At 33.2% G+C, this 12,861-nt stretch overlaps 1 protein-coding gene across 4 annotated transcripts; it reads left to right on the top strand.

Annotated features, from left to right (window-relative positions):
• The first annotated feature begins 5,890 nt into the window (after window positions 1–5,890).
• Window positions 5,891–10,879, top strand: LOC115983872 (leucine-rich repeat protein FLOR 1-like). 4 transcript variants are annotated; one of them, XR_004090282.1, is made up of 7 exons: window positions 5,891–6,363; window positions 7,006–7,270; window positions 8,632–8,703; window positions 8,811–8,954; window positions 9,049–9,111; window positions 10,561–10,597; window positions 10,808–10,879. XR_004090282.1 is itself a non-coding variant. In XM_031106712.1 (4 exons), the coding sequence occupies exons 1-4, from the start codon at window positions 6,317–6,319 to the stop codon at window positions 9,101–9,103; spliced, it is 318 nt and encodes a 105-aa protein (XP_030962572.1). In that variant the 5' UTR covers window positions 5,891–6,316; the 3' UTR covers window positions 9,104–9,338. The 4 variants fall into 4 exon arrangements, 1 of the variants encoding a protein (XP_030962572.1); XR_004090283.1 differs by having other exon boundaries at window positions 8,615–8,703; XR_004090284.1 differs by lacking the exon at window positions 8,632–8,703.
• The last annotated feature ends 1,982 nt before the right edge of the window (window positions 10,880–12,861 follow it).

The raw sequence follows: 12,861 nt of genomic DNA, 5'->3' as shown, positions 1-12,861 counted from the left end.
TTTCTTGGAATTTCTTCCCAGTTATTGGGATATAATGAAAGACTTAGGAGACTTTCCACGTTGGATCTTCCTTCTATTTTCTTGACTAAGAAAATGACAAAGTCTTTCCACATCAAAACAGTCAAAAAGTAAGTCATCCATTATGTCAAATCCCTATTTCTATTCGCCATTAAAAATGGAAATTGACCTCAGAGACTTACCAAATCTTAGATCCATTATGTCAGGAGCTTTAATATACAACGGTATGGGTATGTATGCTGGTGAAACCAAAAATCGTCAGTTGAGTAACTCGTCTAATTCAGAGCTTTTGACAGGCTTCTAAGATCTAGAAGAGAAATAAAGCTGGTCGAAGAGACCACTGGGGTGAGCCCTGGTGGAGGAGCCTCTAATGCTTAAGTCAGTATTTGCTTATATATTTTGTATATAAATAGCATTTTGTAGTCTTTTTGACATCCCTTCACAAGTGAGACAAATTGTCGGTTTTATAGGTGATTTGGATAGTTGTTGTACATAATTGGAGGTGATTACTACCCATGTGTAACGGTTATCATATTGATGGGCATTTAGGACTGATGAGTAACAGTTGCCATTAATGCGTTGAATGTGCTTGAGCGGTTACATCTTTTGGTCTGCTAATGATGCAAAGTCATCCATATTAATGGACAACCTTAATGGTTTTTCTGGACTCATCAGTTGCCCCCCATTCCCAAGTCTGATTTTGTGTTGGTCAGGCTTAGGGAATTTCCTTGACTTGTTTAGATTTAGACTTCTTTGTCTTTCAATCAATTTCTTCATTGGGGATGGTAGTTTATGACGTCTTCTTAGTGTTTGCCTTTTGAAGGTCCTTTTGGATGTTCGAAGGAGGCTTGATCTTGTGAGTAAGCTAATTTCTTTGGACGACTATTTTTTATCATTGCTGAAAAGCAAGGTGATTTCTTTGGACAACCATTTTTTATAACTACTGAAGAGCAAGCTTTTTTTTTTTTTTTTTTTTTTTTTTGGAAAACCATTTTTTATCACTGCTGAAGAGCAGAGTGATTTCTTTGGACAACCATTTTTTTTATCACTACTAAAAAGCAAGGCGATTTATTTGGACAACCATTCTGGATGCCCTCTACTGTAGATGACGATCATTTGGATTGATCATTTCCTTGGACGATCCCTTTCCATCAAAATTATTCTTGTATAAAAAATTTTATCCTTATTGTTTTGGATGATTTAATTCTTGCACAAAGAATTAACCGTTGAACACTTTTACTCTTGCATGAAGAATTTATCGTTGAACGATATTACTCTTGCATGAAGAGTTTATTGTTATGATTTGATTCTTATATGAAGAATTTTATCATTATTATTTTGGACAATTTAATTCTTGCACAAAGAATTTACCGTTGAATTACGATTTTACTCTTGCATGAAGAATATATCGTTGAACACTTCTACTCTTGCATGAAGAATTTATCGTTGAACGATTTTTCTCTTGCATGAAGAGTTTATCGTTAAATAATTTGATTCTTATATGAAGAATTTTATCATTATTATTTTGGATGATTTAATTTTTACACAAAGAATATACCGTTGAATGATTTTACTCTTTCATGAAGAATTTATTGTTGAACGATTTTACTCTTGCATGAAGAGTTTATTGTTAAATGATTTGATTCTTATTTGAAGAATTTTATCATTATTATTTTGGAAAATTTAATTCTTGCACAAAGAATTTACCATTGAATGATTTTACTCTTGCATGAAGAATATATCGTTGAACAATTTTATCATTTTTATTTTGGACAATTTAATTTTTGCACAAAGAATTTATCGTTGGACAATTTTACTCTTGCATGAAGAATTTATCATTGAACGATTTTACTCTTATATGAAGAATTTTATCGTTGTTACTTTGGATGATTTAATTCTTACACAAAGAATTTACAATTGGATGATTTTACTCTTGCATGAAGAATTTATCATTGAACGATTTTACTCTTGCATGAAGAGTTTTATCGTTGAATTTTTTGGGACGGTTACTTCTTGAGTAGACTGATGATCACGTGGATCGGTCTTGTAGCTTCTTCAGATATTTTGTAGCTTTAGGCTTCCTTGGGATAATGCCACTTTGGACCTTCTTGAGGTCATGCTATTGTTTACAGTAAGTAGCATATGTGCTTGCCAAAATTTGTTTAAATAAGAATTTTAGAACAATCCATACATGAATAATGAACTATCACTGTAAGTTTCTTTAAAAAACCTTCTCCCCTCTCCTTCTGTGTGTGTGTTAAAAATACTTAGTATTCTAAAAAGAAAAAACAGTGGGTTAATCCCACATTGGAAAATGAGTGTGAGTTAAAGAAGTTTAAAACTTGTGCTGTGTATCCAAAAGTTAGGTCATTTTGGATATACGCCACTAAAAGTTTCTTTAAAAAGACCTTCTCCCCTCTCCCTGTGTGTGTGTGTTAAAAATACTTAGTATTCTCAAAAAAAAAAAAAAAAAAAAGGAGGGGTTAATCCCACATTTGAAAATGAGTGTGAGTTAAAGAGGTTTAAAGTCTGTGCTATGTATTCAAAGGTTAGGTTCTTTTGGATATACACCACTGTAAGTTTCTTTAAAAAACCTTCTCCTCTCTCCCTCTGTGTGTGTGTTAAAAATACTTAGTATTCTCAAAAGAAAAAACAGTTGATTAATCCCACATTAGAAAATGAGTGTGAGTTAAAGAGGTTTAAAGTCTATGTTGTGTATCCAAGAATTAGGTCCTTTTGGATAAACATCACTGTCAAAAAACTTTCTCCCCTCTTCCTCTGTGTGTGTTAAAAATAATTAGTATTCTAAAAATTAAAAAAAAAAAAAAAAAAAAAAAAAAGGCCTAGTTGGACTTTTTTTCTTATTGTGCAAATATTCTGATTGGATCAAACATTCTCTTGTAATCCTATAACTTTACCTCTTTTGTAATTTGTCTCATAGTTCATACATTTTTGCATGAAACCTTATGACATTTACAAAAATAAGCTTTGTGACTATAATATTTCATGTGAATAGTTAGTTGTAAAATGATAGGGGGTAAGAGTTACACAGTTGCTAATCAGTGCATAAACATTATCAAGAGAATAATTAACATACTATAATATGTTTCCTCTTGTTGCTTCCCATTTAATTCATTCAAAACTGGACTTTTTGACAATTAATTCTAATCATCATTATTCAAAGAATATTGATAATCTTAAATATTCAAGTATAACATTCATCACAATTGCTGTGCTTTATGCATTTGATGAGTTTTCTGAAAATTTCATGAATTTTGCAAACCCAAAAAAACTATATACCTTTTTTATTTATTTATGCAAGATTGGTTCGTACTTGATTTTAATAAGATAATCATTCGCATTTCTAACTAGGTGCACATGAATAAATAAATGTGCTACCTTATGCATCACTAAAATGTGCATATAGAATCTGGCTCTCCCTTTTGGTTGAGAACAAGTTGATGATTATAACTTGTGACCAAAAGTGGCTTTTGCTCATTATTATTTTTTTACATTTTTAAAACAAACCCTAAGGTTGTCACTAGGGTCACGTCAGATCGATGCAACTCCCACACTCAATACAACATAGCACATTTAATCAATAAAAACCTCTAACAAAACACGACTCCACCTACAGTTACATAGTTATAGCAACTTATGTTTGGCATAATGCTATACTCTATTGACTTTACATTGATGCAAAACAATATATCAGTTACACAACACAGTATTAGAAGGCAACAACTGATCACAGCAGAAAAATCTAAGCATGCCTAATGAAATGGAAAATGAAACAAATTTTCATACAGAATATGGATTGGATGTGACACTTTCAGGCTCAGCATATAGAAAAAGATAATAACATAAGTCTTCATTTACATTTACCATTTCGTACTTGCGAATGACTCATCCTGTCATCAGCCAAAACCACAAAATCATATTTAACAATTTTGAACACTCTTTAAAACATCTTCTTCAACTACAATGGGGATTTTGGCGATCATCATTCCAATATTATTTGGGGAGATATCCCTCCATGTTTAATGTGGACTATTTGGCAAGAAATAGGCAGACTTTTGAGAGAACAGAACGTACATCATTGTAGTTGAAACTGTTTTTGCTTTGATTGTTGTATGATTGGAACAGGCTGTCTTTTTTCTCTTTCAAGGAGTTTGTGGACTCGTGTTATTTTTATTAGACTCTAAGACTCTCTCTAGTATACTACCTGTGTACATTGGGTTTTTTTTTTTTTTTTTTTTTTTTTTTTTTTCTTTCTCTAAATTGATAAAATTTTACTACATTACCTATAAAAAAAAATTTTAAAAATTATGATTACTCTTTAGTCTTTATATCCATTCAAGAACAAATTAAATCCAAAAGCCATATATTGAGGTTTGAAACTTAATATTTAAGTATAGCAACACAAAAATATCTAGTATATACCAAGAATAAGATAGAACTGAGGAATGTAAATGCTGAAATTTTGAGTTGAATACTTGAATCAAGCCTTTTTACCTGCACTTCCTCTTCTTACTCACTTTCCTCCTTGGAAACTACATCATTTGGTTTGTCGAGTAAGACAAGGTTCTCCACCTTATTATCAGCATAAGAACAACATGTGCTTTCACAAAACCCCAAATCCTTCACTTGTTGGCTCTCAGGGTCATATGAAAAGCGCATCAAACCACCTGATTGCATTTTCTACACTAATACATGATCATTCTTCCAGAAACCTAACACTTTCCAATCTTGCATATTGAGGTTGATAGTGAACTGTTTAGTCCAAGAATCCACAATGCCGTACTCTTTCATCACCCAAATAGAACAACTATAATGCTCGCCCATATGCCGACCCTCATAACATATTAGAGAAAGCAATCCATTGAATACTGAGGTACCAACATCGGCATCCAATCCAAATTTACCATTTGGCAAGGATATCACGTGGAAAACCTCATCACCCAAATCAAATGACAAAACTATTGAACTCGGATCTCCCCAATCAATTGCCACAAAACCCGCATCTCTCCCCAATCGATCGCCGCAAAACAAACAGCTCCATTTAAATAAGCTGCTTGTGTGTGCCAATAACTAAAAGTAATCCTAGGCGGATTTAAGTCACCACCACTAGTTACTCTCCAAGATCCCTCGCTAACAGAGTAAACCTCAACCAGAGGTGGTTTGGCACCTTCGTACCCAATATTTACACATTGAAAGGCAATTTTCACCACCTTATAATCATTGGTCTTCGAATCAAACCCAAACGCTAGATAACAAGCACTACAACAAAATGTATTTTTAGTGACGAAAATTAGTGAGGAAATATTTTTCGTCGCTAAAAATACAGCTTTAGTGACGAAATATGAATTTCGTCACTAATAATGAAAAAAATTATAACATTTAGTGACGAAAAATAAATTTCGTCACTATTGTGATTTGAAAAATGGGCACCAGTGGAGGGAAACTTTGGCGCGAGTTTAATTAATCTATAGTGACGAAATATTTCGTTGCTAAAAGTTGAAATTTTTAGTGACGAAATATTTCATCACTATAGGTATTACTATGGATAGTATTAGTGACGAAAATCCTTTCGTCACTATAAGGAAGAATTAGTGACGAAAAATATTTATTACTAAAAATAATAATAGTTTTGCACTTATATATTTTTAGTGACGAAATTACAATTCGTCACTAAAAATATGATTTAGTGACGAAATATGAATTTCGTCTCTAAAAATTTTAACAAAGCCCGGTCTTTAGTGACGAAACCGGAATTCGTCACTAAAGACTTAAAAGCCTAATTTCAATACCCAGCCCACCCAAAAAAAACCAAGAGCCACAAATATTTCAATACGCCATTTCGGTCAAAAAAAAAAAAACATAGAGCCAACCAAAAAAACCCAAACCACCGTCTCCGTTGAGCTCCCACCGTCGCCGATTAAGCTCAGCCGTCGCCGATGAAGCTCAAACCGTCGCCGATGAAGCTCCGTTAAGAGCCAACCGTCGCCAATTAAGCTCAACGGCGACGCTTCAGCTCGCCGTTGCAAATAAACACTCCGATACCCACTCCAAATCGCACCGGTGACCCTTCGACTTCCCAGTGACCCTTCGCCTTCCCGGCGACCTTTCCGGCAACCCTTCGCCTTCACGGCACTCTCTCACTTCTTCTTCGTCCTTTAAAATTGAAACAGCTGAAAGAAAGAAGACGACGATGCCTCGCAGCTGACTGCGAACACGTCTGCCGCGTTGGATTCGGAGCAGAGACTGATTCGCACTGGTCCACGCATCGACTCCTTCGATGTCGAGGCCCTCGAGGTCCCTGGCGCAGTCAGAAATGAATATGAGGTACTGAATTCTTATTCCTTTTTGGAACTATTGTGAATCACTGTGTGTGTGTTTGATTTTAAGTGTTTTTGTCATAGTTACTGTTTGGTTCATGAGAAATTTCTGATGAGATAAGTAAAGTTTGATTTTACTTTACTAGAACTTAGTGTGTGTTGAACTCAATTTAAATGGAGTTTGGTATGTCTTAGCGATTTGCAAACGTGATTCTGTGATTTGTATGAATCTTTCTTAGCGTTATATGCACTTTAAGGTGGGACTGATATTTGGGATTTTAAGATTTGTCTAAATTATTACTCTATGGAAGAATAATGAGAAATAGCTAAGGAATTGGTACCACCTTATTTTCAATTCTTCATTTTTTTTTTTGTTGAAGATCATTATATGGGACTTGGATCGGGGCTTTTTGGTAACAGTTCAGAGGAATAAAATAATCCCATTATTACAATTTCTTATACTCTATACTTCTCCTCTCTTGATGATTAATTAATTTTTTTAGTTGGAAGAAAATTTATATTTTTATTAGTGCAAACTTGCTTTGATCTTGTACTTTAGTGAAGGAGGAAAGGATTGATTATATAGCAGTTGATTTTTTTTTAAAAAGGGCCAGTACTTATCGTCTTGGTTATGTAAATATAATTGCAGGACTTTAGTATGGGAAGAAGAATTTCACTTGCTTTCCAGACCCTTGGGGTTGTCTTTGGTGATGTTGGAACAAGTCCATTATATACCTTCAGTGTGATGTTTAGCAAGGCACCTATTAATGGAAAAGAAGATGTTATTGGAGCATTATCACTAGTCCTATACACCTTAATCTTGATCCCTCTGGTCAAGTAAGTCCTGGTTGTCCTTTGGGCTAATGACGATGGTGAAGAGTCTTCAGTAGCATTTCAAAAGTATGGGGAAAATGGTACGCCTTCAATCACACGACTGGTTTTTTTTATAAAGCAAGCCATCTTCACTTATTTTGCTGAAAAGTCATCTTTCGCCTGGTCACGATGGGTCATGGGTCACATTTTGGTGGTGGATCGGATTTGGTGGTAGCTGAAATTTTGTGATGGCTGGCTTTTGTGTTTGTGATGGTAGTTGTTTTGTGATTTGGAGGAGGAAGGTTGAAGGTGGTGGCTAGGTTGTGGTTTTGTTTTTTTTAGTTGTGGGTGGGTATGGTTTGTGGTGGTGGTGGTGGTGGCTAATGGTGGGTTGATTTTGGGTTGGGGTTTACGGTGGTGGCAGGTGGGTGGGTGAGTGGGTTTTTGTGATTGGGAGTGGTTTGAAGCTATCGACGGAAGAGATTGAGATGGGTTTGATTAAGCCAAGGCAGTATTTTGTACATCATACTCTTTGTTCCTTTTTCTTTTTGTGGGTAGTGTAGTTTGCACTGTGGTCAGAATTAGTTCCATTTTGCATAGATCAAGAAAGCTTCAGTTTTGTTGTACCGTTGAATTGGTCGGTATTGTTTCTAATTGAGCTTTGACTTTTTAAAAAAAATAAAAATAAAAAATCTAAAAGAGGGTGGTAATATTGGAAAAAGTAAAATACAATTGCTTTAATGAGGATATGCATTAAAATCAAAATATCAACCAAAAAAAAAAAGTTTCCAGTACAGCATATATGGTGCAAATCGAAAGCTGTTTTAGCAAGTATTGCAGTTTTGGAGAAATTTCATCTTCCAACTCTTCTTTTTGTGGTAAAAGCTCCACGTTAGCACTTCCATTGTTTTATAGGGTCTTTGCTAGGAAGTAGGAACTGTCTTGTCTTGCAAAGTTATACCAGTAGAGCAGTAATTTGAAAAACAGAAGGATTATACACTTACACTAGCAGTTAAAGGGTTCTTTGTGTTTGATTGAATGAATGCAATCGTCTTTTCTTGGAAATTGTTTTTACTGCTAGAGTTGATTTCTAGTTTGCTTGATGTATGTATGTTACAATTTTAGTTATTTCAAGTAAAAACAGCTAGATTCTAACTTCTTCAATCAATTTTTATTTAAAGAGACTTTGTGATTTAGAAATCTATGGTTAGGGTGGAATAGGATCCTCTCCATTTCAAGCTGGTTAAGATTTAATTGTACAAGTTAAATACTTTTAACTCTAAATATCCTGTTTAATACCATGGATACTGCAATATATCATTCAATACACAAACCCATGGCTTAATTAATGGACATATAGTTAAATAGTAATGCTGTCATGACATATGGTACTTAAAGCATGTTAGTTTTCTGGTTGTGTCCTCTAATCATATTTTAAAGGTTAGATGTATAAGATGTGCAGGAACTTGAAAGATCTTTATCTTGGAGGAACATTGCCAACTGATCTTACAAAGCTAGTTCACATAAAGTCTATGTAAGCATTTATATGTTCATTACCTAGTTGTGTAATAATTTCTAGACTGTGCTGTTTATGATTTTATGTTCTTATGTGTATTATTATCATTTTACATTTCCCTGCAGTGTTTTGCGCAATAATTCTTTTACCGGAATTATTCCTGAAGGAATTGGTGAGCTAAAAGAGTTGGAGGTGTTAGATTTGGGATACAATAATTTCACTGGACCAGTCCCAGCTGAACTTGGCAGTAATCTTTCACTGACAATCCTGTAGGTTTTATACTGTTCAATTTTCATTAACTTCATCTTTTCTCTTGTTCTCCTCCTATGCATATGCTAAATCTTTTTACTGCCTACTTTGCAGCCTAGTGGACTATAACAAGCTTCTTGGTAGCTTATCTATTGAGATTCAATTTTAATCTTCAAGGTTTGTTGATGCTTTTACAGCCTTATACTTTTAAATCCTCATAGAATTTCGACTTTTTATGACCATTTGGCTCTCTGGGTCTTCTTTAAAATGTGCTAGTTTTGTTGGGTTTTGATGGATTTGCACTTGTACAGTTATCAAACAATAGGATTTGCATTTTCTGGATTGTTATCAAAGTATATGATGCTTGCCTTTAAATCTGAATTATGATGTTTCTTTATGTTTAACAGATTTTTTTTTAATAGTTTTGATTGCTTTGTTTTATTTTATTGAGTTTACCATTGGTTTGAGCTTTAGGAGGACAAAAGTTTTGTAGGAGTAGGGAGTATTTTAAGTGAATAATGCCCTTATTAGGTTGAGTTTTATCGATTTTGGCAGTGGTTTAAATCTTGACTTGGCCCCTAAAGAAGATGGAAGCTATAATGATATAAGGAGTCTGTTATTGTTTGGCATATTTTGTTGTTGCCATTAGAAAATAATTGGAATGTTGTGTATTTTGAGATGTATTCCTTCTGTAAAGACAAAACGCATTTGTATTTTATGATGTTTTCTGAGTAAATTTTTTTCTTAAAAAAAAAATCCAAATACTTAATTGTTTTAACCAATAAAACACAGTAAATCTTAATGTATTGCATTTAAAGAATTATATCTAAATTTTATCCATAATTTATATATAATATTACATTATATTGGTTAGTGGCTGTATGAGGGTAAAGTGAGTCATTACCTCCCATTAAAAAAAAAAAAAAGTGAGTTATTACCGAATGTAGTTGGTGTGTTATTATTATTATGGACAAACAAATTAGTGTTGTGAACCTTTACATAAAAAGAGGAATATAAAACAACACGACTTTATTACAAAGAGAGAGAAAAAACAGAGAACGAATGAAAGTTTTTACCGTGAGTTTGAAGTTTTGAAAGCTTCTAGAAAATGTGTTATAGCTTATAGGTAGAAGGAAGATGAGAGGATGTGGCCTTATATATATAGTAGTGTACGATAAATACAAGTAATGCTGTTTTGGGCAGATGGTGGATATTTTAAAAAGTACAAAAATATCCCCATTGGCCCAATAAAAATTGATGTAATAGTTTAATTTTAATGGCCCTTTTGATCAGGCCCTAAAGTGAAATAAAATAACAGTTCAAAAAAAAAAAGTGAAATAAAAAAAATAAAAAAGGGAAAAAAAAGAAGAGAGTATTTGAATGGATTTAATGCTGCTGGGCCCAAAAATGCCGTGCTTTATGGATTGAAATTCAATAATTATGGGCTTAAATTCTTTTTTTTTTTTTTTTTTTTTTTTTTGGGCCTCTTGGGTCAGATATGAAAACATTGTCTTTAAAAAAAACAATTATTTATTGTGTGTACACACTACAAATAGTAAGTGAATAAGTCAGTACTAGGTAGGCAGTGATTGTTCATGGTTTCTAACACATCAGATGTTTTGACAGGTTTCCAAGAGTGGCCCTCTTTTCATATCTTCAAAAGGTCGGTAGAGAAATATTTTTTTTTTTGCTTTTTCTTTCATTAATTTTATTTGTTTAGGTTCTCCAGCATATATATTTGTTGTGATTGTTATCACATATATTTGTTGAAATTTCTAACACTTTTGACAAGTCTTGACTTTGACTCCCATTACTCACATGTATCACTATTTGCAAGATTGAAGTACTTATAAATTTAACTTTTCTTTTGCAGGCTAATACACATTGTTTGCAATAACTTTGGATTTTTTCTGAAAGTTGTAAGCTTAGCTTGAGGAAAGTAAGTAAATTTTAGTTAAAAGCTTATAAAACTCTATACTGGATTTTTGGTTAGTACTTTATTTTAGCAATTGACCCACACTACATGGTGTGACATACTCTTAATGCATTGTTAGAAATATTACTTATAACATAATTAATGTTTTTACTTTACGATTTTAATGTAGTATTGTTTTTATATTTGTGCAAATTTTTTATTGGTGGCTTTTAGGAGATTTACTTTTGGCATTACTTGAAGACATATGAGGACATTTTCCGTTAGTTCTAATTATATTATGCTACACTTTTTGTATTGTTATAAAACATCTTGAGTTATTGTATATGTTGCAAACAATTATTGTATGGAAGGAGTTTGAATTTGATACTTGTTTTATTTTTTACTTGTGGAATGTATGGATCTTTTTTTTATAAATGTGTTGTTAAAATAAATATATTATTCAAATGTGAGGTTTTAATAATGTAATGACAGGTTACAGGTTAATATCAAAGCCATGAAAAAAATAAAAACATAAAATAAGTTTTAGTGACGAATTTTTTCGTCACAAATATAGCAACAAAAAATTGTTTTAGTGACGAAAATTTCGTCACTAAATATAGCAAAAATTTGTAAGAAATGGTTTTAGTGACGAAAATTTTCGTCACTATATGTGCTTGGATTTTCTTAAAAATAGTTTTAGTGACGAATTTTTTCGTCACTATATGTACCCGAACATAGTTTTAGTGACGAAATTATTCGTCACTAAATATGATTTAGTAAACTAAAGTGTTTTTAGTGACGAAATGTTTTTGTCACTGAATAATGTTTTTAGTGAGGAAAACATTTAGTGACGAAATGTTTTCGTCACTAAAAGTTTTTAAAAAAAAAATCAAATCGGACTTTTAGTGACGAAGTTTTTCGTCACAAGGACTTTTAGTGACGGGGCTACAGTGACGAAATGGGTTTCGTCACTAAAAGTCCAATTTCGTCACTAAAGGTCCTTAGTGACGAAAAATTGGACTTTTAGTGACGAATTTTTTCGTCACTGAAAATACATTTTGTTGTGGTGAAGGAAAGAAGCCAGTAACGGAAGGGTTGGGAAGGGTAATAAATTTTCTAATACAAGGATTCCAAAGAATAAAACGGTTTTCATCATAAAGACAAAACAATCCATTCGCGGAACCGACTAATTGAAAATAATCGCATATAAGACGGCTCCTTAATGGTAACTTAAGGTCTTGAATTTGTTCAGATGAGGAGTCATTATTGTCATTGTCTTCGTGAATTAATTTGTAGCGCTCTACATGGGGTGTAACATCCAAATACCTAACAATTAATTTGTTGGAATCGGAGTGTGATCGAGTGAGATTGGAATTGATGAAGGCAGGACTTGTGATTAAAGAGTTCCATGATTTGGAAACGCACCTGAATCGGATTAGGGATTTCACGGGTAGTCAATGCAGGATATCCGGCAACACATCGTATGGCAGATACTCCAGGTCCAACATTTGGAATTTTTTTTTTTTTTTTTTTTCGGCTTTACCAAATTCGACGTAGTGGGAATTTTTCTATTTAAAGCACTTGCGTGGGCCTTGTGATAGACTATCAAGTAATACTAGCAAAAGGTAAAAATATAAATTGACCATCTAACTTTTAGTTTTTGTCATTTTGGTCCTCTAGTTTTCTGTTTTGCCATTTCAATCCTCTAAGTTTCAATTTTTGTCAATGTAGTATTTTGTTAGGTTTCAATTACGGCTACCGTTAAGTTTGACCTTTTTTAAAAAATAATTTTTATAATTAAAAGAAAATTAAAAAAAGCTTTAAAAAAAAAATTATATCTAGAAGGTCCCCTTTAGTCTTCATCCTTAGCCTCCATCATTTAACACAAGCACACGCTATACAACAACAAGATTTTCATTCTTCTTTTTCTCTCCCTGAAACGATGTCGTAGTGAGAATATGAGCGACGATGAGTGGGTCAAGGAGGCCATGACCAACGACACGATGGTGGTG

Source organism: Quercus lobata, chromosome 4, assembly GCF_001633185.2.
Source record: "Quercus lobata isolate SW786 chromosome 4, ValleyOak3.0 Primary Assembly, whole genome shotgun sequence".
Classification (NCBI taxonomy): Eukaryota; Viridiplantae; Streptophyta; class Magnoliopsida; order Fagales; family Fagaceae; genus Quercus; species Quercus lobata.
This window is presented reverse-complemented; position numbering and strand designations above follow the sequence as displayed.

Coding starts and splice junctions, on each gene's coding strand:
- LOC115983872 (XM_031106712.1), top strand. CDS start 6,317: ATGTCGAGGCCCTCGAGGTCCCTGGCGCAGTCAGAAATGAATATGAG. Junction 6,364..8,631: donor CAGTCAGAAATGAATATGAG/GTACTGAATTCT, acceptor TAAGATGTGCAG/GAACTTGAAAGATCTTTATC. Junction 8,955..9,048: donor AATCTTTCACTGACAATCCT/GTAGGTTTTATA, acceptor CCTACTTTGCAG/CCTAGTGGACTATAACAAGC.